The sequence below is a fragment of the Phoxinus phoxinus genome, assembly GCF_949152265.1.
Source record: "Phoxinus phoxinus genome assembly, chromosome: 25".
Taxonomy (NCBI): domain Eukaryota; kingdom Metazoa; phylum Chordata; class Actinopteri; order Cypriniformes; family Leuciscidae; genus Phoxinus; species Phoxinus phoxinus.
The window spans coordinates 5,247,270-5,269,889 of record NC_136900.1 but is presented as its reverse complement, the minus strand read 5'-3'; the positions used below and the strand labels follow the sequence as shown (position 1 = coordinate 5,269,889).

Here is a 22,620-nt window from a genome sequence, read left to right as displayed (position 1 = left end):
AACCTCAGGAACCTCCTGTGATGAGGATGGATAGATAAGCGTCCTTCACGTCTATTGTGACAGACCAGTCCTCGGGCTGAATCTGTGACACAATCATATTAGCGTAAGCATACTATGAACATGAGATTCTGAAACCTGCCGTTTAATTGACGCAGGTCTAGAATAGGACGCAACCCCTCATCCTCATTCGGAACAATGAAGAAGCGGCTGTAAAACCGTGACTGTCTGCTGGGAGGAGGAACCCCTTCTATAGCTCCTTTTTGCAAAAGTGTCAGCACTTCCTGCTCCATAACCAGAGCCTGCTCGAGGTCCAACACTGTGGGGAGGACCCCTAGAAATCTGGGCGGACGAGAACCGAACTGAATTCTGAACCCTTTTCTATAGTGTGCAGGACCCACTGAGAAATATGTGGCAGTAGTTTCCACGCTGCCAGAAATTCTGCTAAGGGCACCAGTCTCTCGAGACTGGCCTCTGGATTTGGTTGAACAGTCACTTCAGTGCCCTGAAGCGGCGAACCGGCAGGGAACAACCGAACTGACCGTTCTACGACCCTCCTCGGAGGATCGTTTGGGGACGCTGACACCTCGGTGCCCTGAACGGAGGACCGGCAGGGAACAACCGAACTGGCAGCGCTGCGACCCTCCTCAAAGAGTCGCACCCCAGAGGTCGCCGAGGAGAAGCGATTTCTCAAAACCGTCCCTGCCCCGGAGGAACCTTCAGAAGCCTGATAGCCTCAGCGTCAGGACTTCTTGTCTAAGTTTTATTAGAGATAACGACAGTCCTCAGATCTTGCCTACCTCTAACTATCTTAGCTCCAACGACCCTCCTCGGAGGATCGTTGGAAAGAGCAGGCACCTCGGTGCCCTGAAACGGCGAACCGGCAGGGAAACCGAACTGACTGCTCTACGACCCTCCTCGGAGGATCGTTTGGGGACGCTGACACCTCGGTGCCCTGAACGGAGGACCGGCAGGGAACAACCGAACTGGCAGCGCTGCGACCCTCCTCAGAGAGTCGCACCCCAGAGGGCGCCGGGGAGAAACGATTTCTCAAAACCGTTCCTGCCCCGGAGGAACCCTCAGAAGCCTGATAGCCTCAGCGTCAGGACTTCTCTTCTAAGTTTCATTAGAGATAACGACAGTCCTCAGATCTTGCCTACCTCTAACTATCTTAGTTCCAACGACCCTCCTCGGAGGATCGTTGGAAAGAGCAGGCACCTCGGTGCCCTGAAACGGCGAACCGGCCGGGAAACCGAACTGACTGCTCTACGACCCTCCTCGGAGGATCGTTTGGGGACGCTGACACCTCGGTGTCCTGAAACGGTGAACCGGCAGGAGAACCGAACTGGCAGCGTTGCGACCCTCCTCAGAGAGTCGCACCCCAGAGGGCGCCGAGGAGAAACGATTTCTCAAAACCGTCCCTACCCCGGAGGGGACCACCCTCAGAAGCCTGCAGCCTCAGCGTCAGGGCTTCTTCTTCCAAGCTATATTAGAGATAAAACAGTTCTCAGATCTTGCATATCTCTAACTGGCTAGACAGCGACCGCCACCCAGGTCCCTCTCGATTGTGGATGAGCCCGAATGGCGACGCTCTAATTTGCAGCACTTTAAGCTGCGAGGAGCTTTAGTAGGCTGAGACTGCTCCCGCCCAGCAGTCTCAGGAACATTAGATCGGTGAGGAAGACACCTCTGGAACGCCGCTGGATAGAATATATCTTCATTTTGTTGAAAGCGAAGCGTTCAGAGAACAGACATATATATATTATTATTATTTTATTTTTTCCTTTATTTTTCTTAACATCAGAAAAACTTATATATATATATATATCACTCCGTGGCCACCAGCAGGAAAACAACCGAACTGGCAGCGCTGCGACCCTCCTCAGAGAGTCGCCCCTCACATGCATCCATGTCCTTATATAGTTTACCCACCAATGCTGCCTAATAATATTTATCTATTATTTATGATGGCTGGTGGATAACGTCGGGGAAATGATGACGCCGACTCGGGAGAGAGATAGCTAGTAAGCGTCTCTTTAACCCGAGGCACTGTCATACTATGATATTTAATACTCAAAACATTACTTTAGTAGAAGTTTTGGGGATAAACACATAAAATAGAAACCGGTTTATTCCACGATCTCAACTCCTCAGTGTAGAGATAGGAAAAAACGGCAATCCCCGACGAGGAGGCTGAGATATAGAGATTTAATTATATTCTCACACTCATAATGTTCAGTTGGCCAGAAAACATTTAACTTGGCAATCAGCACAAAATAAAACCTCCTTTTATAAGCTCCTCTTTATACAACAGAGTTATGAGCTGACTTATTTATTTATTCATTGAAAACTCACACACATCTGCTTTATTCATATATATATATATATAGATAGGCTATAGCCTACACATATATTGTTTTTAAACACTAACGATCACCAATTCCTCGGAACTGGAGATCGCAGCACGAGAGTCTCATCGCGGGGAAAAGAAAACGCAGCGCGTGCTTCTCCCCGAGATAAGCCACTGGATTTAACACGTGAAGGCAGAGATAGGGCGCGCCCGTCTCAAACCTCGCTGTTAGATCCATTTGCGCTCCCCAAGATGCGCGTCGCCGTTGTGCCTCGGCAGCAGCGGGACTCGCGCCTCGGGAAGCGCGCACCGAATCGTCCTCCTCGAAGAACGCCCGGCGGGAGCGAGGTGATTAACAGACAACCTCTCGCAACTCAGTCAGCCCCCTCGAGAACTGACTGGGTATGCTCTACTCCCAAACAAGCAACGCAAAGCTGATGCGCGTCCCCAACCGAGATAACACGAGGGTAGGGAACAACACAACGTTTTGAATTCTTGTTTCTTCATAATATATATCTAGATACTGAGACAGACAACAATAAATAGACATGGACAGACAGAGAGCGCTTGCTGAAGGCAACAAAGCTAGTGTTCTCTGATCGCGGGAGTGCTTTATAGCTTCCCAGATAGCAGGTGACTGCGAGCCGGATCCGTCTTTAAACCGGCAAATCCGCGTCACAGTCACCTCCGTTTCACTGCTCTAAAACGGGTCCAGCCCGAGACCGGTTTCAGTGGGCGGGAACAACAGTCGCAAAACAGATCCGGGCCGTATCCGTGGAAACGAGCGCGCGAAACGTTTTTTCCCCCCTGGAGTTTAGGAGAGGCCACAGTCGGTAGGCTACTCGGTATCCTATAATCCTACTACAAACAAACACTTCACCACGGTAAGTGACACAGTGTGGTCAAACTGTTTTATTAATTATTTAAATTCTTATATTGTGTACTCGTTAGTTACATTTTAAACTTAAGGTTTGAAGTTATTGCTCCTTAGATCGGTATTGAATGAATCGTAATGTTAGCTAACTCTTTATGTTATCAGATGGCATGCTATTGCTAACACGAAGACGATCCAGATCCAGACGATTGTAATTATGTATTGATGAATTTTAACTGCTTTAATGTTTACTGTTGTAAGTTTTAACTGCGGCAATGTTAGTGAAAGGCTAGCGTTAGCTTAAACTAGATAAGGCCTCCCGCAGTCCATCACTTTACCCTAACGTTAAGGTTTCATTTGTTAACATTAGTTAATATTAATTAGGCTACCATGAACTAACAATGAACAATACATTAGTTACTGTAGTTACTGTTACTGAAAACAGTTGTGCTGCTTCATATTTTTGTGGAAACAACTAAGTTTAACCATTCAAACATTTGTGGTAAGATCAAAAAAGAGATAAATTAATACTTTTATTCATCAAGGATGTCTTAAATCGATCAAAATTGACAGTCAATGACATTTCTAGTGTTACAAAAGATTTATATTTAGTAAATGCTGTTCATTGAGCTTTCTATTTATCAAACAATCATGAAAACAATTATCACCATTTCTACAAAAATGTTAAGCAACCACAACCGTTTTCAACAATGATGATAATAAGAAATGTTACCCGAGTACCAAATCAGCATATTAGAATGATTTCTGAAGGATCATGTGATATCTGATTCTTATGTAAATTAATATTTAAATAATTGATGTTTATCCCTTAACTGATCTACATTATAAAATAACTATCAATCAGTACTCAGGAGCTTGGAGGTGCAACTCATTAGTTGGAGGTTTATGTTTATTGCACTTTTTTTTTTTCTCAACAGGAGCTGTTAGGAAAAAACAGTCTTCTACCAGTGCAGCAGAGAGTGGAATAGATTCTTGCGGCATCCGTTGAATTAATCCGGCCTTTGACCGTGAAGGTGTCCGGAAGGAACGTTCAAGAGCCAAAGAGGCCTTAACTGAGGTAAATTTCAGATAGAAGAAGCACAGTACAAAACAGCCGTCGGATTATTTATTTAGTGCGACATTTACATGAAGATCTAACAGCTTTCTTCTTGGTCTTTTTGTTTTCCTTTTTAGATGCCTCATGGGAATTAAACAGCACATATGAAGTGGTTTGTCATGGCCTCCGACCTGTCCTGATTGGTTCTTGATGTGTTTACGGTTCATTATAAAACTATTTTGGCAACACTTTACAATAAGGTTCATTGGTTACCTTAGTTAACATGAACTAAGAATGAACAATACTTCAGCATTTATTAATCTTAGTTATATATTTTTATAATATCTTTATATATCTGTATTTTTGTTAACTAACATTGACAAAGATTAATACATTCTGTAACAAATATTTCACAAACAAATTGTTAGTTCAAAATGCTCATCGTTAGTTCATGTTAGTTAATACATTAACTAATGTTAACTAATTAACCTTATTGTAAGTGTTACCATTGTTTTGTATGCATTTTTTTTCCATTTCTTTGCATAATATCTGCTGCCTGTTTGATCAATGCCACATTTTTTGGGGATAAATAATAAATTCATGAGGCTTATGTCACTACACATGAATACCCATTCAAAAATATTCTTTCAAATATACATTGAGAAAAGTTCTGAGATTGTAGAACTATTTGTGTTTCACTGTTTTAAAGGGAAAGTTTGCTGTTAATTTCTTTCCCCTCAAGCCATCCAATATGTAGGTGACAGTTTTTGTATTATTTTTTTTTACTCTCTAACTGACTGTAGGCATTGACTTGCATTATATGAATCATCATGGACCACAATTTTAGCTAAAAATCTTCTTTACTGTTCAACTGAAGAAAAAGTCTCCTAGATCTTGGATGGATTTAGGGTGGCCCAAATTTTAGCTTCATAAATTTATTACAGAGATGCCTGTAAATTAACAGCAAATTTTCATTTTTGGGCAAATTATCCCTTTAAGCTTAGTGCATATAATGCAAGTATAGAGTAGAGCGGGATAGTTCACCCAAAAAAGAAGATTCTGTTTATCTATAATTTACCCTCATGTCATTCCAAAACCGTAATACTTTCATTCATCTTCTGAATCTTTTGATCTTTTCACGTAATTTGAGAGATTTCTGTCCCCTCTGTTGACAGCTATGCAACTACTATTTTGATGCTTGAAAAGTTCATAAAGAGATCTGAAAACTAGTCTATGTGAATTGAGCGGTTTAGTCCATATTTTCTGAAGAGACTCGATCGCTTTATGATGAGCAGATTGCATTTAGGCCTTTATTCACATATAACATTGATCAGTGAACATAAACAGAAGCTCAACCGAACCTGCTTGACACGCGACAACAAACCTCTTGTAGCTCAAGAGCTCAAACGTGCTGCGTAACACGAGAAAGAACCTTATTGGTTCTTGCACGTCAAGCGAACATGCTTGAGCTTCCGTTTACCACAACTGATGTGTGAGTTAATGAATGTTTATATGTGAATACAAGCCCAAATTCAATCCGTTCATCATATAACGGGATCGTGTCTCTTCAGAAAAGTTTGGACTAAACCACTCGATTTATATGGATTGGTTTTATGATCTCTTTATGAACTTTTTAAGCATCAAAGTGGCTGTTGCATAGCTGTCAATGGAGGGAGTCAGAAATCCCTCAGATTACATTAAAAGATCTTAATTTGTGTTCAAAAGATGAACGAAAGTCTTACGGGTTTGGAACGACATGAGGGTGAGTAATTGATGAGTTTTCATTTTTATGTGAACTAGCCCTTTAACGGCAAGTAGAGACATCAGTTTTATATAAACTTTAAGTACTTGTGCAAAAATTATATGCATAGTGGCACTGTTTTGCATTGTTTTGTGTATTTGTTTTAATATGCTAAATAAAAGAAGATGGATCAAAATATTAAGCCCTTGAATACGTCGTATTTACAGTCCAATTTTTTTTTTTTTTTTTTTGGAATGTATGATTATTGTGAAGTAGTGGCTGTGAGTTAGTGCTAACACTAGTTTATCAGGTGGTATTTTAGTGTAAAAAAATGTTCAATACAGTAATTGTCTTTACATCTAAATCAGTACTTTAAACTTTCAAGCATTTCATGTTAAAACCTAACAGAAATAATATTAGTGGCATAAGACCATAAGATATTAGATCATGTATATGAGAAGATTCTTGAAATTCTAGATATTTATATTACTAGTGAGTGTGTGTGTACTGTATACAAAATAAGCTGGCCCTGATCCGGTATGGTTCTGGACCAGATCCAAAACAGAGCTGGACCAGATCTGGCCCATATTCGGGCCAAATCTCCATAAAGAAATCCGAAGCTGGCCCAGTTCTGGTCCAGATGAGGAAGAAACGGATCCGTGCCGGTATTGGCCCGTTGTGCTAAAAGACACCGGCCCGGGTCCGTTGCGCGGATCTGGCCCAGAACTTACGAAGTGTCTGGGCCAGATGATTTTTGCTATCTGGGTTCCTGGTCGGTGACGTCACCCGCCCATGACGTCTCCCGTTTCCATTGGACTGATTTAAGATGTGCTTCACGACGCAATCACGCAAGGCGTTCCCACCGCGTCTCAACGCAGCTCGAGTTCCCTTGAAAGGGAACAATATGTTACCTTAAATTATACATTTATCTCTGTAAAGCAGCTTTGAAACAATCTACATTGTTAAAAGCGCTATATAAATGAAGATGACTTGACTTGACTTGGTTAGCCATCCCTCTGCCGATAGCCTGCGCAGTAGCCTTGGTAGCGCGGAGGGCTGGATCCGTAGCGCTACGCAGGTCACGGAGCGTTTCAGAGTTTGGGCCAGACTCGTCCATAGCTTGGAGAAGTTTGGCCTGAAACACTTGCAACAGCCCCATGGTGTGTAGAACCGATGCAGCCTGGCAAAAAACATCCATCCAGACGAATCCTGGGCGGTTCCTCGGGCAAGGTCCATTCGAGACCGAGGTCTGAAACAGCCGCGATGGCCTCAGGAGAGCTGCGACAGCAGAGGAGCGTCTTCAGGGAGTCGAAGGTGTTGTGCACTGTAGCAGGCTAGCTCTAGCTGAAAAGGCTTGTTTCCACAGCGAAGGCTTCAGAGGAGTCAGAGACGTGAAGGGTCGCTGAAGGAGTAAGATCTGATTTCTCTGGCCATATGGGCTCCTTTTATAGGCAAACACTGCACATCACTTTTGGCAACTACTGTATGTTTGGTTTGGTTACTCCGTGCCACAATAGTGCTATTTAAAGGAACACGTCGACTTTTTGGGACTTGACCTTATTCACCGTATCCCCCATAAGTCTACTCATGTGCATCCCGTAACTCTGTCTGACGCACCCACCGCTAGCCTAGCTTAGCACAAAGACTGGAGGTAAACGGCTCCAGCTAGCATACTGCTCCCAATAATTGACAATATAGAGCCAACATTTTCCTATTTACATGTTGTTATTTTGTATAGTCACAGTGATAGTTGTATAGTTGTGTAGTTGTATAGTTGCCATTGGATGAATTCACATACTGATTTGCGGATGTGCAAAATTTCTCCATGACTTCACATTTTTTTGATGTGGAGGTGCGAATGCGTTTTTCACCATATTCACTCCACTAACAGTAGCAAAAAATGTGAGAGTACGAGTTTCTTCATTTGTGATTTGTAGAATATAGGATTTGTCCACCTGCAATAAATAATTTGAGAAGGTGTAACTGTTTGTGAGAGAGAAAAAAAATCTACAAGTTTGCAACTCTTTAAAACATTTCACTCTGTGACTTCAAATTTACTGATATACATGTGTGGCTATACTTTACAACTACAAATTTCACTGTCACAGGCGCTCAGTTGATTTGCACCAAATATACCTTGCTTGACCATGCTTCAGTTTTTGACGCCTTGGGAGTGAGAATGGGTTGTGTCACACTGCTCAGAGAATCAAAACGGCATGTTTAATGAGACTGCTTTGGTTTAATGGAGATTTAAAAAAAGGGAATGGGTGTATCATTGTAGGGTGCCAACTACAATGCCAACACACATTTATGTCCGAACAGCAAAAGTGTTAAAAGTTTGCATAATAGGTGCCCTTTAAGGCTAATTTTAAAATCCTCCTATAATATATAATCCCCTCAGTGCATATCCACCACTAGGACATACAAAATGTGGCTTATGGAAATAATGCAGTCTGCAGATGCACCAGCTATTGTGAACATTCATAAAGCCATTTAACCAGCTGCCTTTTGGGGTATCTGGCAATGTGTTGGATGCAGTGAGGTCGTCGATGTTTATTTTATTTTAAAAAAATTTAAGGAATGAATTTAATGTGGGTAGCATCAAAGACTCCAATGTGAGAATCAGTCTTAAAATATAACCCTGTGAGGTAAGGAATGCAAAAGAGGAATTAGGAAAACTTTTTAAATTCTAGCAAAGGAGAAAAAGCTATTTAGAAAATGTATTACTATAATTTCTTCTGTTTCAAATATTACACTGCTGATCAAATAAAAAATCTCCAACAATGGCACTGCTGTAAAACTGTCATCATGGCATATCTTTTTCAAATTAGCCTATAAGTTTGTATTCATTTCTTTGAGTTCCTGGTCCATAAGTGCAAATGTTGGTGGAATCAATTCTGAGAGGTCAATGCATCCATTTTATTAATTGTATTCAATTACATTTTGACAGAAACAGAAACCACAGCACATTCATTGGCTCTATTTTATACATTATTTCACAAAATAACTGAATTATATATCCATGCAACATCTATCATGAGTATAATAGGTCACATATTTGTTTTATATCGTATAAAATGCAACTAATGGGTTACTAAAAAATACAAAAGTATATACAATTCATGCAACTGTATCAATGCTTACCAAGACATATACACTCATCCAGACAAATATTCCAATCTTGAGATTACACAAAAAAAAGATTTGTATGAAGGGACACCTTGTTTTAGCTCATTTGTCTCACATACTATTTAGCTTGTTTGTCTTTTTCTGTTTAGATGTTCTTTTTACATTACCATTCTCATTTAATTTGGTCAAAGTGTCGTGTTGTGCTCTTTGAACTCTAGAAAGAAAAATAGAGAAATAAATAAATAACAAAAACCAACACACATATATACATGTTTAAAGTTCATTAAAATATTAATTATCTTCACATTACTTATGCACATTAAGAATACTCTCTCTCTTTAATACTGTATATATAAGTTCAGATATTTCATGTGTTCTAGCTCAAGCACAGCTGGAGCAACTAATGAAGCCCTTGATTAGTCACACCAGGTGTGTTTGAGACAACACCTGGGGCCTCATTTATAAACGTTGCGTACGCACAAAAGAAGGTGTACGCCGCTCTCTACGCAATAATTGGTATTTATAAAAAGCAAACTTCACGGGAAAATGTGCGGTCCTTCGCGCAAGCTCTGACCCAGGCGTACGCACAAAACCGGGTGAAATGAGAAATGGTGACACCGTCGGCAGATGGAAGAAACACGTGAAAGTGTGTGAAACTGTAGACCGTTGTCTAAAAGAAATGGCAATACTGCCTCTCATAAATAACATGAAGACTTCACAAAACAAGTCTTATAATTAACAGCCTACACGAACACCCGTTCGATCGATCTGCAGTGTCTACAAACAAAATCAAACAAAAATTACAACAGAAATGCATATCAACACATATTTGCAAAGATATATAGATAGATAGATAAATAGAAAGATAGATAGATGTATTAATTGTCCACTGGGGAAAGTTGTTTTCATAGTAAAAATGTCTCCATCAGCTACGGAATCATGGGATTCATGCATATGCCTTTAGTTTGTTTTATTTTTGATAAAATAACGTATGACGTATGTCTCAACCATTCAGAAAGCTGCAAGAAATTACATTTGCACTGAACTATTTCACATTTCCACGTAGATTATAAACGACATCTGTAGCTTGTCAGATGCAATTAAATGGATGGAAATAAAATGCCCCATCACAATGCGCAATGACGCACAATGGCTGATCTTGTCCGACCATTTCTTTTTTATTTCGGCCACGGTCCGAGATTGTGAGGCTACAGCATTTATGGCGTCTGCAACCTTTTGCCACTCGAGTGCCTTTTTGGCATTAGTAATGCCCACACTGTGCCCTCCAAACAACATTTTTCTCCTCTTTTCCACCTCGCCAACGATAACTATACTTCACATTGAGTGAAGTTAAGTTTTTTTGATTTCCTCTCTGTGTTTGCCATGATTTCGCAATCGATGAATATTAACTTGTGGGCGTTTCACGGACTATTTATGGGCAACTATGGGCGTGACATGAAGCTGCAAAAGCTGCGCTACATTTAGAATTTATTGTGATTAAGGGAAAACTGCGTAGGATGTGTGTGCGTACGGTTTTATAAATCAAAATATTTCTGAGCGTACGCACGTCCTATGTGTCATCCGTACGCCACTTCTGACGCAAATCCTACGCAAAGTTTTATGAATGAGGCTCATTGTGAGACTGCAGGAGTCATTAAAAGTTGCATTTTCAATTTAATTTGGGGAAACAACTTGAAACATTTGTTGTGTTGAGCTATTTCAATTACAGCTGAAATTTTGACAATAACCCTGATTTGCAGGGGTTGAATAATTTTGATTACAAATATGTTTGTTTTTTTGACATCCTGCCTCACTTTCCAATAAATTGCAATGAATAAAATTAATACTAAAATTAAATCGAATTTTATTAAAATGTTGTTTTATTAGCTCTTGTTACTGACCTCAATTCTTCTTTCAGCCTTCTGAGTTTATCAAACAGTCTTTCATTTCTCACATCCAGGGGGGAAGTAGGGACAAACCAGCTTGCTACACACTTAAAGATCACAACTACGTGCTGGTCACAGAGAGATGGATCAAAATAGTGAGTGAGCAATACAATTCACTATTATTCTTAGTGTAATTACTGTGTATCTGGAATCATGTTCTTATTTATGTATCAGATTACCTCAAACATAATGATGAAGATTAATCGTGCTGCCAGAATGACCCAAAACTGATTAGTTAAACTAAAGTCTTCATTACTTCTGTAGTCTCTATAGCTGAAAATAAACAGTACAATAAATAAACAGTACATAGACAGCACAGGTTTGATTATGACCATAGTCAAATGTGCACATAAATACAAATTAATAAGTGAAAATGAATGAAAGTTTGTGTTCATTCAAGCGTATTCTTGCTAAGAACCACCCACTTAAATAGGACTGTTTTGTCTAATGGACAAATAAAATGATTTTGGTTGCTTGAGTGTTATGAGAGGTTGAATGGTTGGATGGATGGATGGATGGATGGATGGATGGATGGATGGATGGATGGATGGATGGATGGATGGATGGATGGATGGATGGATGGATGGATGGATGGATGGATGGATGCTGGTAGATAGATAGATGGATAGATAGACAGACATACAGACGGACGGACGGACGGACGGACGGACGGACGGACGGACGGACAGACAGATAGATAGATAGATAGATAGATAGATAGATAGATAGATAGATAGATAGATAGATAGATAGATAGATAGATAGATAGATAGATATTACCTGCAGTGTGTCACATTTATGCCACTGTAAGTGACCATCTGATTTTGTGTGAAATCTTCACTAACTCTCTTATCACTTATATTAGCAATGGAAAGTGTGTTGTTTATGTATCCAACCATACAACTGAAATTAAACAAAGAAGATTAAAAGACACATTTGTGGTGCTGCAAATATGTTGATTAAGCAGGTGTGAAATATCAAGTCCAACTCACTCAATGCCTGTATCACTGCCGTTTGCACACGGCCCATAGTAGTACTTGTAAACCAGACGAGGGATGAAATCAGATGATATCCCAATGACCAGTCCATTAGCAATGACCGCAAGCACACTGATTGCCTCCAGCACTTCTGTCCAAACACCTGAAAAAAATAAAAAATTTGTATACATTGCTTGAGGTCCACATATTTTTTTCATGATCATTTTCCATCCTCTATTTTATTTGCAATCTTTTATTGTCAAGTTTCTTTGCAAAGCTGCATTATTTGGTGACAGATTCATAAAATATTCTGCACAGAAATGTGCTACTCAAACTGTTAAAATGATGAGGGATCCTGTTCAGTTGCTTCAGAAGGATATTCAGAGTTGTAGGCAATAAAAGCCACATTTTACCCTCATTGTTCTAATATTTAGGAATAATTGTATTTCCTCACAGTCAGTGACTGGAGCTCAGAACGATTCTTTCAGACGACACGTTAATTTTAGTTTGGGCGCCGGTGGGCCCACGGCCATTATATATTTAAAACAGTAATATCCTATACTTAACCTAAACCAATCTTGACAAACTATATATCATTTGAAAGCTTACAATCTCTAGTTTACATATTTGGTGACTGATTTTTAAAATAAATTACAGAGGAGCCGTAATTTATCAATTTGCAACGTGTTCAGACCTTTATTTTGAAATAGTGATGAACAGTGATAGTGATGAACTTTTTCTCTGTTTAACTGTCTTAAATTAGTTAATTTCTACAAAAATCCGCCAAATGTCTTCTTAAAAACAAGACCAATACATAAATATTCTAAAGCATTCTTGAATTACAACCATTTAAGTTCGGAATGTGCATTTTCATGTCTATTAAAAAAAAGGGGGCGCTTGATAAGGGGTTCATATAAATGGTCAGTTTGATCTGCATAGGAAGTTTTGAGTTCTGCGAGTTACAAGTATGTTTACATCCATAAGCTCTTTGATATCAAATGATTTCTCATGATATGAATATTCTGTTTATAATGCCATGAGCCCTTTTTTCCCTCACCAATATTGTTGGCCTTTTTTGGCACTAGTCTGCGTTCAAGGCTGACCATCTTAATGGCATCCAATCGGATCTCAATTATGTTGTTTAGAAGAGCCAACAATGGAGCCAAAGGAAATGCTGCTACGAAGATAGTAGTAAAACTGAACTGCATCACTGGGGAGGTAAAACAAACAAAAAATAATCATTTTAGACATCTGTGTTTCAAAGAAAAAACACGCTTTCTAATGTATCCTCTTAAAAGAACTCTAGAAGAGTTTTGAAGACCTTAGTTTGCTTATGCAAAACTTGCAGCAACAATGCTGAGGTGTAGTGGGCGATTACCAGGCTGTTGCTATGTGATTGCTAAGGCGTTCTAAGCGTGGTTATTAGTATTTTACTATGTGTTGGGGTTACTACTGGACCAAATCAAAGAAGCCTACTCCAAGTCTCTATGGTATGAGATCTCAATCATGATAAAATGTGTAGGACGAGTTACTGACCAAAATTGAATACTTATGGTTCTGGATTTTAGTTATATCCCTAATTATGAGAATGAACAATAGTAGTGATTATTGTCTTAGCAAACACCACTAGTAACCGGTTCTGGCAACAAAAACACACACAAAATGACGATTACATCTTCAAGCATATTTTTAAGATCTGTACCCATTTCCAAGAACTCATTAAAGAGGCTGAAGCTATCAGTGTTAATCAGGCCATAGTTTCTGTGGAGGTCTTCGAGTTTGCAGTTTTCACAGAGTTCGGATCCTTCCTTGGCGCTCATACACTCCTTCTTATAGCATTTGAGACATCTTCTCCGGAGCTTCTGGGTCTTTTTCCTGTTCAACCACCTTCTAAACCAGCTGTATGAGGGTAAGAGGGTATAGATATGTGTTTGTTATCTCTTATACTGTTATACAGTACATGAAGCAGTGTAAAATAGGGATCAGGATTACAAGAAATGTAATGATTCTGGTTCCTTAACTATTATTTTTTATATTTGACGAAGAAATGGTCCTACATAACCTACAATACTTTCAGTAACATTTTAAGTCAACACAGAACACACAATAGAAAAGACGTGTAGAAGCGAAATCGTACATCATAAAAAATTTTTGGTTGTCAGTATTTTATAATATATGGAACTGGTTCTGAAAAAGATCTTGATTTCCAACACTGGTATTAAATGATAAAAAGCACAGACCACACAAAGACAATTAAAATGTTCCACTTACGGACCAGCATATTCAAAGATATTGTTGAAGGTCTGTTTAAGTACCATGATAATAGACATCTGAATGAACAAATCTGTGAGACAGCCACTTGGGTGACACTGAATTGAAAAGAATGTAATATTGTAATAGTGTAAACAAATAAGTTAAAAATAAAATATAGTACAGCATTGTTTATTTATAGCACACTGTAGAGAAAATGATAATTGACTCACCTCCTCCAGTCTCCATATGCCAGATAATCTTGTATATCCTCCAGGGTGACCATTAATTCTAAAAAAAAAAAAAGTTTTTTTAAGTGTATTACTTTTTTTGTTGTTGCTTACAGTATATTTTTATTACAGTAAATTTGTATTAATTTTAGAGGAAATGAGTTATGCCCTGGTAAAAACACCTCTCAACTGCACTGTACAATATAACCAAAGCATATTCAAAGCATATGACAAGGCTACAGAAACTAATACTGACAAATTCATGAATAATGTATTGTATCTGGTAAAGGCTGATATTCATTTTACAAATAAATTCATAAGTAATATAACAATGGGATTACTCTGCAAACAGAGCAATTCATTTATAGTAATTAGTATAATATAATAGAAAATACAATATAATAGAAACTATTAATTGTTAAGGATACCTTCCCAGAAAGAACGCTGTGTACATGAGAGAGGAGAACATTGTGAAGAACTGGAATATGAACATCTTCACTGTAAAACTCCTTTCAATCGCAGAATGGGAGTGCTTGTTCTCTGCAAGCAACAACAACAACAACAACAACGACAACAACAACAACAACAACAAAAACAGTATAGTCTTGAGAAGAGTTTTATATCAAACAAATAGGATTAACAACAATAACAATTAAAGCCACAAACCGTGTTTCACTGACCTATTTCACTCAGCTTCATGGATACTGTACAATTTACCTGAATGAAATAATGACATGGTTAATTATTGTTATCATAAACCAAAAGAGAAATAAGCTCTGTTCCAAATTGTATTGCATTACAGGCAACTCAATGCAAAGGCTGATTCAAAACAGGCAACTTGATTAAAGGATAGTTCACCCAAAAATGATGTGGTTACGCAGCTATGGATGTCCTTCGATGTCAACAAACTTGGTTCTCGCGAGAACTAGAATATTCTCACCGGAGTGTCCTACGTCATACACTGGAACTCCGGTCTCTTGTGAACGCGCGTACGTTAGCGCTTTAAAATTCAGTCGAATTCGTATGTTCATTTGAACAAGAAGCTAGTTTTTTTATTATTATAACGGTTTAAATATGACTATTTTTCTTACACAAATTCATCACTTTGCTTCAGATGCCGTTTATTAACCCCCGGAGCCGGGTTGAGTTCTCTTTTGATGGATGGATGCACTTTTTATAGCTTAAAATTGATGATTGCAATCCACTTTATATATTGTTATGCATTATAAAGCTCGGCAGCGTCAGGGTGTTTATTTATATAACTCTTATTGTATTGATCTGAAAGAAGAAAGTCATATACACCTAGGATGTCTCGTATCTCTTCACCAATCGGAATGAATTCAGTTAACGTTAGATTGAAACAAAAGGTGTGCATGTAAACTATGAATGCGACTGCAGAAAGCAAAAGCCGAATCCCGGACATCTCGACGGCCGGACATGTCCGGGAAAAAGAGGATGGTCACCGCTACTACTCAGCTTTCTCCACAGAATAAGAATCTGTTAGCTTACCTTCCAAATAAAGAATGGCTGACACTATATGTACATTCTGTGAGTGAGATCCCTCTATGGGCGGGTTGAAAACATGCGGAACAGCGCCTTCTACTGGATAAATGATGAGTTAGTGTTTGTAGTCTTACCCGTATTCAAAGAAATTTGACTTCCTGCTTTTTATGACGCAAATTGACGATTTTTGCGTCATAAAAAGCAGGAAGTGGAACACTTAAATCCTTATTTCTCCCATCTCAGGGGAAAATAAGGGAATAAACCATGACCATTTGAAAATGTGACTGGGTTTCTAAAGATACAAAGTCTAATGCAAATGGGTGAAGTGTTCCTTTAAGGGAGCGTGCTTGGCCATTATGTAGCGTGTGAACACTTTGATTATCTAATATAAACAGACGCAGCAGTTTTCATTTTAGCAAATCATACATTATTACAAGGAAAAATATTAACACATGAGGGAAATCATTTTTGTGTCCGTGAAGATGTGAAAAAAATCTATCTAGATAACAAAAAAAAAACTAGATTACACATTTACCCAAATTATACGCCTGTTTAACCGAAGCTAATTTGGGTGGGTTTCTCCCATCATCCCCAATGTCACTTCTCTGTGTTTTACGGCCCTGACGAGAACGTCGGTCTCCTCGGCTGTGAACTGCTTCTGGCGTGCGCCTGGCAAATCCGCCGTTATAATAACAATCCGCCATGGAACAAGCGCGCCTGCTCTTAAAGGGAATGTGAGAGGACGCTCTGATTGGTTAAGTTCATGTTACGCCCAAACCACACCAATGAATAATGAAGCTACTTCAGACCAACCACTTTTAGATTTGCGCCGGGCGCAAGAGGCATTAATCCCGCCGGGAAAATAGCAACAGCGCCCAAGCCCCGCCCACAAAGTTACTTGCGCTTTGACACTTGCGTTTCAGATCGTTAAAATAGGGCCCAGGGTGTCTCACTCGGTGTGTTCCATCATAAAATGTTATTGGTTATATAAAAATATGATCTTTTCAGTATGTTCTGTCCAAACTTCTTGTTTCAATACGAAATACATGAACACTGGAAAAAAACTACACTACTCAAGCCATTTCATTGGGTCTTTAAAAATAAGACAACTATTTGTTCTCTGAAAATAGTGGGAGGTTTGTAGAGCTTACCCGAGTCATTACGGTGATGGTGATGTAGTGAAGCACAGCTCCGAGCATCAGGGCAACTGTTTGGGAATTATCAGTAATGACCGGCCAAGAACTGTTTTCAGCCAACAATACAGTAGCAATCACCCGAAAAACAACCAGGGCATGGGTCAAACCAATGATGATCAGCATCTGAAAACACATAAACCACAGACACCAACAAAGAGCGTTAGCCATACAAATATGAATTTTTTTTTATTTTTATGAGAGTAAATTCGTCTTCACAAAATCAATATGGTTTTCTTACCATGAGTGTGGCTAAAACCATTACTATAGTGGACCGTAGATAAGAGTGGATGTGCATCTTGGGTTCACAGCGTGCATTATTTACAATCTCCAGAATCAACTCCTCCTGTACAAGTGCATACAAAATCACATGTTATACCCAGCCACCCTATGCTTTATATATTTGTAGTTCTTCACCATGATGTAACAATAATGTAGTTTTTTGGAGTAACACTGAAAGTAGTGGCATTTCAGCAGTGGATGTGCATCAAAAACTGGGAAACATTTGGTTGCAGTTGATTTTGAGAGTATACCGTAACGGAGAGTGACTAATTGTATGTTAAAATTGTACTTTAGACCAGTCATTAGTTCTGTGACCCTCATACATTTTTTTCTAGAAACTATGATTCTAATCTGATAGTTGCTATTGCCCTTAGCTTTAAAGGGATAGTTCACCCAAAATAATAGGTCATAAAGGTCTTCTGAAGCGAAGCGATGCGTTTTTAATATTATATAAAAAAAAAATCCCTATTTAAAACTTTATTGACTAAAATAACTAGCTTCCAACAGACGGCCCTACGCATCTATATACGGCAAAAGAGTAACCTTTAACCTGACGCATGACCCATTGACGAACGCGGAAGCGCAGAGGATAAGGCACAACAAAACACTATTCACAAATTAGAAGTCTAAAACAAGATTTTTTTAGAGAGGAATGTCGGAGGAGCTTGAGTTTGATGCCCAGCACTGTTTATTTGAACCGCGAGAGGCATCAAACCTTACGCTACTCCTACCTCCTACATCATCAAGTTTTAGTCTTTTGGCTTACAGTATGTCGACTTGCGTATGCCGTCTGCCGAAAGCTAGTTATTTTAGTCGATAAAGTTTTAAATATGGATATCTTTCTTACACGAACGCATCACTTCACTTCATGCATAGCTGATATAAAAAATTGGATGACTAGCAATTTCCTACTACTTAATTCTGAAAAAACAGAGATTCTAATTATTGGACAAAAAAACATACTCACGTAATAACCTAGAGTACTGTCTAACACTTGATGGCTGCTCTGTTAAGTCTTGGTCGTCGGTTAGGAACCTGGTTGTGCTCTTTGATACCAATCTTTCATTTGAAAGTCACGTGTTTAGTATCTGTAAAACTGCATTTTTCATCTTAAAAATATATCTAAATTACGTTATATGCTCTCAATGAAAAATGCAGAACAATTAGTTAATGCGTTCATGACATCAAGGCTAGATTATTGTAATGCTCGACTGGGTGGTTGCCCTGCACGCTTAATACACAAACTACAGCTGGTCCAAAAAGCAGCAGCTCGAGTTCTTACCAGAACCAGGAAGTATGACCATATTAGCCCCGTTCTGTCAACACTGCATTGGCTGCCTATTAAATATCGTATACATTTTAAAATATTACTGATTACTTACAAAGCACTAAATGGTTTAGCTCCGCAGTACTTGAGCGAGCTCTTAACGCAATATAGTCCTTCACGTCTACTGTGATCTCAAAATTCCGGCCAGTTGATAATACCTAGAATATCAAAATCGACTGCTGGCGGTAGATCCTTTTCCTATTTAGCACCAAAACTTTGGAACAATCTTCCTAACATTGTCGGGGAAGCAGACACACTCTGTCAGTTCAAATCTAGACTAAAAACACATCTCTTTGGCCTAGCATACACATAACATATAGACTTCTATAACTCAATGTTAGGCTGCATAGTTTAGATCAGCCAGAACCGGGAACACTTCCCATAAATTCTGATGTATTTGATACATCATAAGAAGGATGGCGTCTACGCTAATATTAGTCTCTCTGTTTATCCCGAGGTTTACCGCAGTCCGCCGGATCCAGGCCTTATCCAGATCTGATTAAGGACCAGCACCAGGACACGACGACAACGCAGTCCTGAAGTGTCAACTAGTCTCTCCCGCCTCCCTCCCTTCCCTTTACCTCTGTACAGATAAAACGTTGTCGGGATAATTCCGGTTCACGTGGCTATGCGGAAGCAATAAAAAAAAAATCTGTATTATAAATTTATCAAGGCTTGTACCTTGGAACTTATTTCTGTTTTGTGCAAATGAGAGGCCGGATCGCATTAAGGGTTTTCTGTTAGAACGGTGCCGTGTTAGCTAAGTTAATAACTAATGATCGTTGCGACGGAAGTGAATCAATCAAATCTAACTTTAGCTGGACAATAACTTTAAAGGGATACTTCACCCTTGGGAAGATGAATGTGTATTTAAAATGGGTAATTTATATAGTAGAAATGTGAAATTATTTTTTAATTTGGAGCAGTCTAGTCTGAGAAAAGACAGAAAATGTACTTTTGACTCATATGGATGAAAGACAAAAACTCCCAGAATGCACTTGCTTTGCTGCCTTTACGAGGCCACTGCCAAACCACGCCTACCGGTTACAGGCGGCAGTATCCGAACTGTTGAATTGATACAACTAGGCTTGCTTTGAAACATCGTGACTCTATAAATTGTGAGTTAATAGTTAGTTGATAGATTTCCATCGAAATGGTGCTAAATTGCATTGTGAAATTCACGACAGCAATAGGACTCTCTATCAGTTTCCATTGGCGACAGCGAGAGCACTGCACAGCGAGAGCACTGACAGCACCAGTCCGCCCCAGCTCGAGTGTGCCCGGCCACTTCCTCCTGACAGCCGAGCGGGTCTCGGCGGTCTCGCTCCTCTGCTGCTCCGGCCGCCTCTTGTTCCTCCATCTCCCGCAACTGTTCATCGCTGTATTGCGGCTCGTACAGGTAGCCGCGAGCATCCGATTCTCGCAACAGATCTTCGAAATCCCCTTCTGCCATTTCAACTTCAAAACTACCTTCTGCCATGGTAATTAGCCTTTTATTTTAACTTTCGCCAAAGAACAAGAGCCTGTTAGCTACGGGAGAGATGGCTGACACTATCTTTACATTCTTGAGTGAGATCCCCCCCTCTATGGGCGTGGTGAAAACATGCGGAACAGCGACTACTACTGGCTGTAGTTTTAAGCCTCTGGTCAAAAAATCCTCATATGACGCAAAATGACGATTTTTGCGTCATATGAGGATTTTTTCCAGACTAAAAATACATAAATCTCATCTCAGGGGGATATGAGGCAAGAGGGAGCATGGTAATTCGAAAATAATACTGTCTTTCTACTTGAAGTAGTCTACCTGAAGTATCCCTTTAATCTAGAGCTGCTGTAAAGCCAAAACAATCGCTGTTACTTTAATTTCCTATTATCACAGTAAAGCTGCTTTGATACAATCTATATTGTTAAAAGTGCTATATAAATGAAGGTGACTTGACTTGAAGTCCAGGGCCATGTGGTGCGCTTTTATAATGAATGGATGCACTTTTATGGACTTCAAAACAGAAACCGGCCATTCACTGCCATTATAAAGCTTAGAAGAGCCAGGACATTTTTTTATATAACTCCGATTGTAATTATCTAAAAAAAAAAAATCATATACACCTAGGATGGGTGAGTAAATCATGGGGTAATTTTCATTTTTGGGATAACTATCCCTTTAATGTAGTTTATTATGTTTTATTAGTGTAGCCAGCTGCTTTTTCAAGAGGGTAGCTTGACCATATTATTTAAAGTTATCAGTACTTTTTAGCTGGTATACAATTCCCAGTCGCTAACTCAAAGTTTTATGATGTATTTTTGTTATAGAAAGTTACTTTGTAATACCTCTTCCTCACACCAGTCAAAGACCTTCCATGCGCACACGTAAGACGATCTGTGACGCTTCCAAAACTCCAGAAACACAGTGGCTGTGAAGAAGACAATAACATCTGTCATAACATTGAATCAATCCAACTTAAATGAGGTTAGAGCTGTTGTTGAACTTACCCCACACAGCCATGAACATGGCGAATGCTACTGTTCCCTCATTATCAAACAGAAGGCTCACCTGCACATGTGACCCAAAAGACACAGTGTCAGCACATATTAAAACATTTTAACCTTTATTTGAAAAAGGCCCCAGAACATTCTCAGAAATGTGGCCAATGTTCTGGCAAGCTTCTCTGAAAGTTTTGAACAAACATATTATATATTTTATATTTTTTGTAAAAAGTGATCTGGTCTGTAATAACATTCTCAAATTTTAGCACAGATAAAAACATTATTTATACACCATTAATGGAAAGTTTTTTTTTTTTCTGAAAGTTTATTTGGATGTTTGTCTAATGTTTTATTTTAAACATTACTTACTATTTGTTTCAGAATGCTCAGAGAAACTAACATTCTCATAATTTTTGCAAAATGATGTGTGTAAATGAAATGTTCTCTTAATGTTTTCCCTAATGTTTGCGTAAAAAAAAAAAAGGACATTAGGGTCAGGTCACCTTCATTTATATAGCGCTTTTAACAATATAGATTGTATCAAAGAAGCTTTACAGTGATAATAGGAAATTAAAGTAACTGCGATTGTTTTGGCTCTACAGCAGCTCCATATATAATAATATAAAATATATTATAATAATAATATAAATTTATTGGTGAGGGGAGTAGACGCAGTCTCGTGGGTACCCCCGGCCTGCAAGGGCCGATGGGGGTATGTGGCGAGCAGCAAGACGGTGGCGTGATTGATAATGAGCGACACCTGCGCAATGTACCTGTCTCGTATCTCTCATGGAGAAGCGGAAGCATAAAGGAGGAGCGACAACAGTGAAGATTGAGAGAGGAACAGGCCAAATCTAAAATGTGTTTGTCTGAAGTAGCTACATTACTCATGTGGTTTTGGTGTAACACGAAATAAACCAATCAGAGCATCATCTCACATTCCCTTTAAGAGCGGGCGCTCTTGTTCCATGGCGGATTGCTTTTATAATGGTGCAGGCGCACGATGGTAAAGGTGATTTCGCAGTCTTTAGAATTTAGTTTCCTGGTTCTTGATGGACAACCCACTTTGTCAGGTGTCCTTATATACCTATGTGTCTTGCCACTTTGATCAAACAGGTTTGATCCGTCATTACTACAATTAGCCTGAATAATTTGGGTAAATGTGTAAGCTATATTTATGCCTATTTTTTTCACATCTTCATGGACACCACAATGATTTCCCTCGTGTGGTAATATTTTTCCTTGTAATTATGTATGGTTTGCAGAAATGGGAACTGCTG

At 39.2% G+C, this 22,620-nt stretch overlaps 1 protein-coding gene across 1 annotated transcript in view; it reads right to left on the bottom strand.

Moving 5' to 3' along the window:
- Positions 1-8,594: 8,594 nt before the first annotated feature.
- Positions 8,595-22,620, bottom strand: part of LOC306993480 (anoctamin-9) — a 28,199-nt gene continuing 14,173 nt past the window's right edge. The window contains exons 11-25 of the mRNA XM_079603276.1: positions 21,347-21,407; positions 21,185-21,267; positions 17,489-17,593; positions 17,206-17,373; positions 15,232-15,268; positions 14,980-15,091; positions 14,555-14,612; positions 14,343-14,440; positions 13,774-13,970; positions 13,129-13,281; positions 12,087-12,234; positions 11,875-11,997; positions 11,274-11,367; positions 11,050-11,162; positions 8,595-9,362 (exon numbers count right to left, since the gene is read on the bottom strand). Of these exons, the coding sequence (XP_079459402.1) occupies positions 9,260-9,362; positions 11,050-11,162; positions 11,274-11,367; positions 11,875-11,997; positions 12,087-12,234; positions 13,129-13,281; positions 13,774-13,970; positions 14,343-14,440; positions 14,555-14,612; positions 14,980-15,091; positions 15,232-15,268; positions 17,206-17,373; positions 17,489-17,593; positions 21,185-21,267; positions 21,347-21,407 (1,653 nt within the window). The 3' untranslated portion in view covers positions 8,595-9,259. The remainder of the gene's footprint in view (positions 9,363-11,049; positions 11,163-11,273; positions 11,368-11,874; positions 11,998-12,086; positions 12,235-13,128; positions 13,282-13,773; positions 13,971-14,342; positions 14,441-14,554; positions 14,613-14,979; positions 15,092-15,231; positions 15,269-17,205; positions 17,374-17,488; positions 17,594-21,184; positions 21,268-21,346; positions 21,408-22,620) is intronic.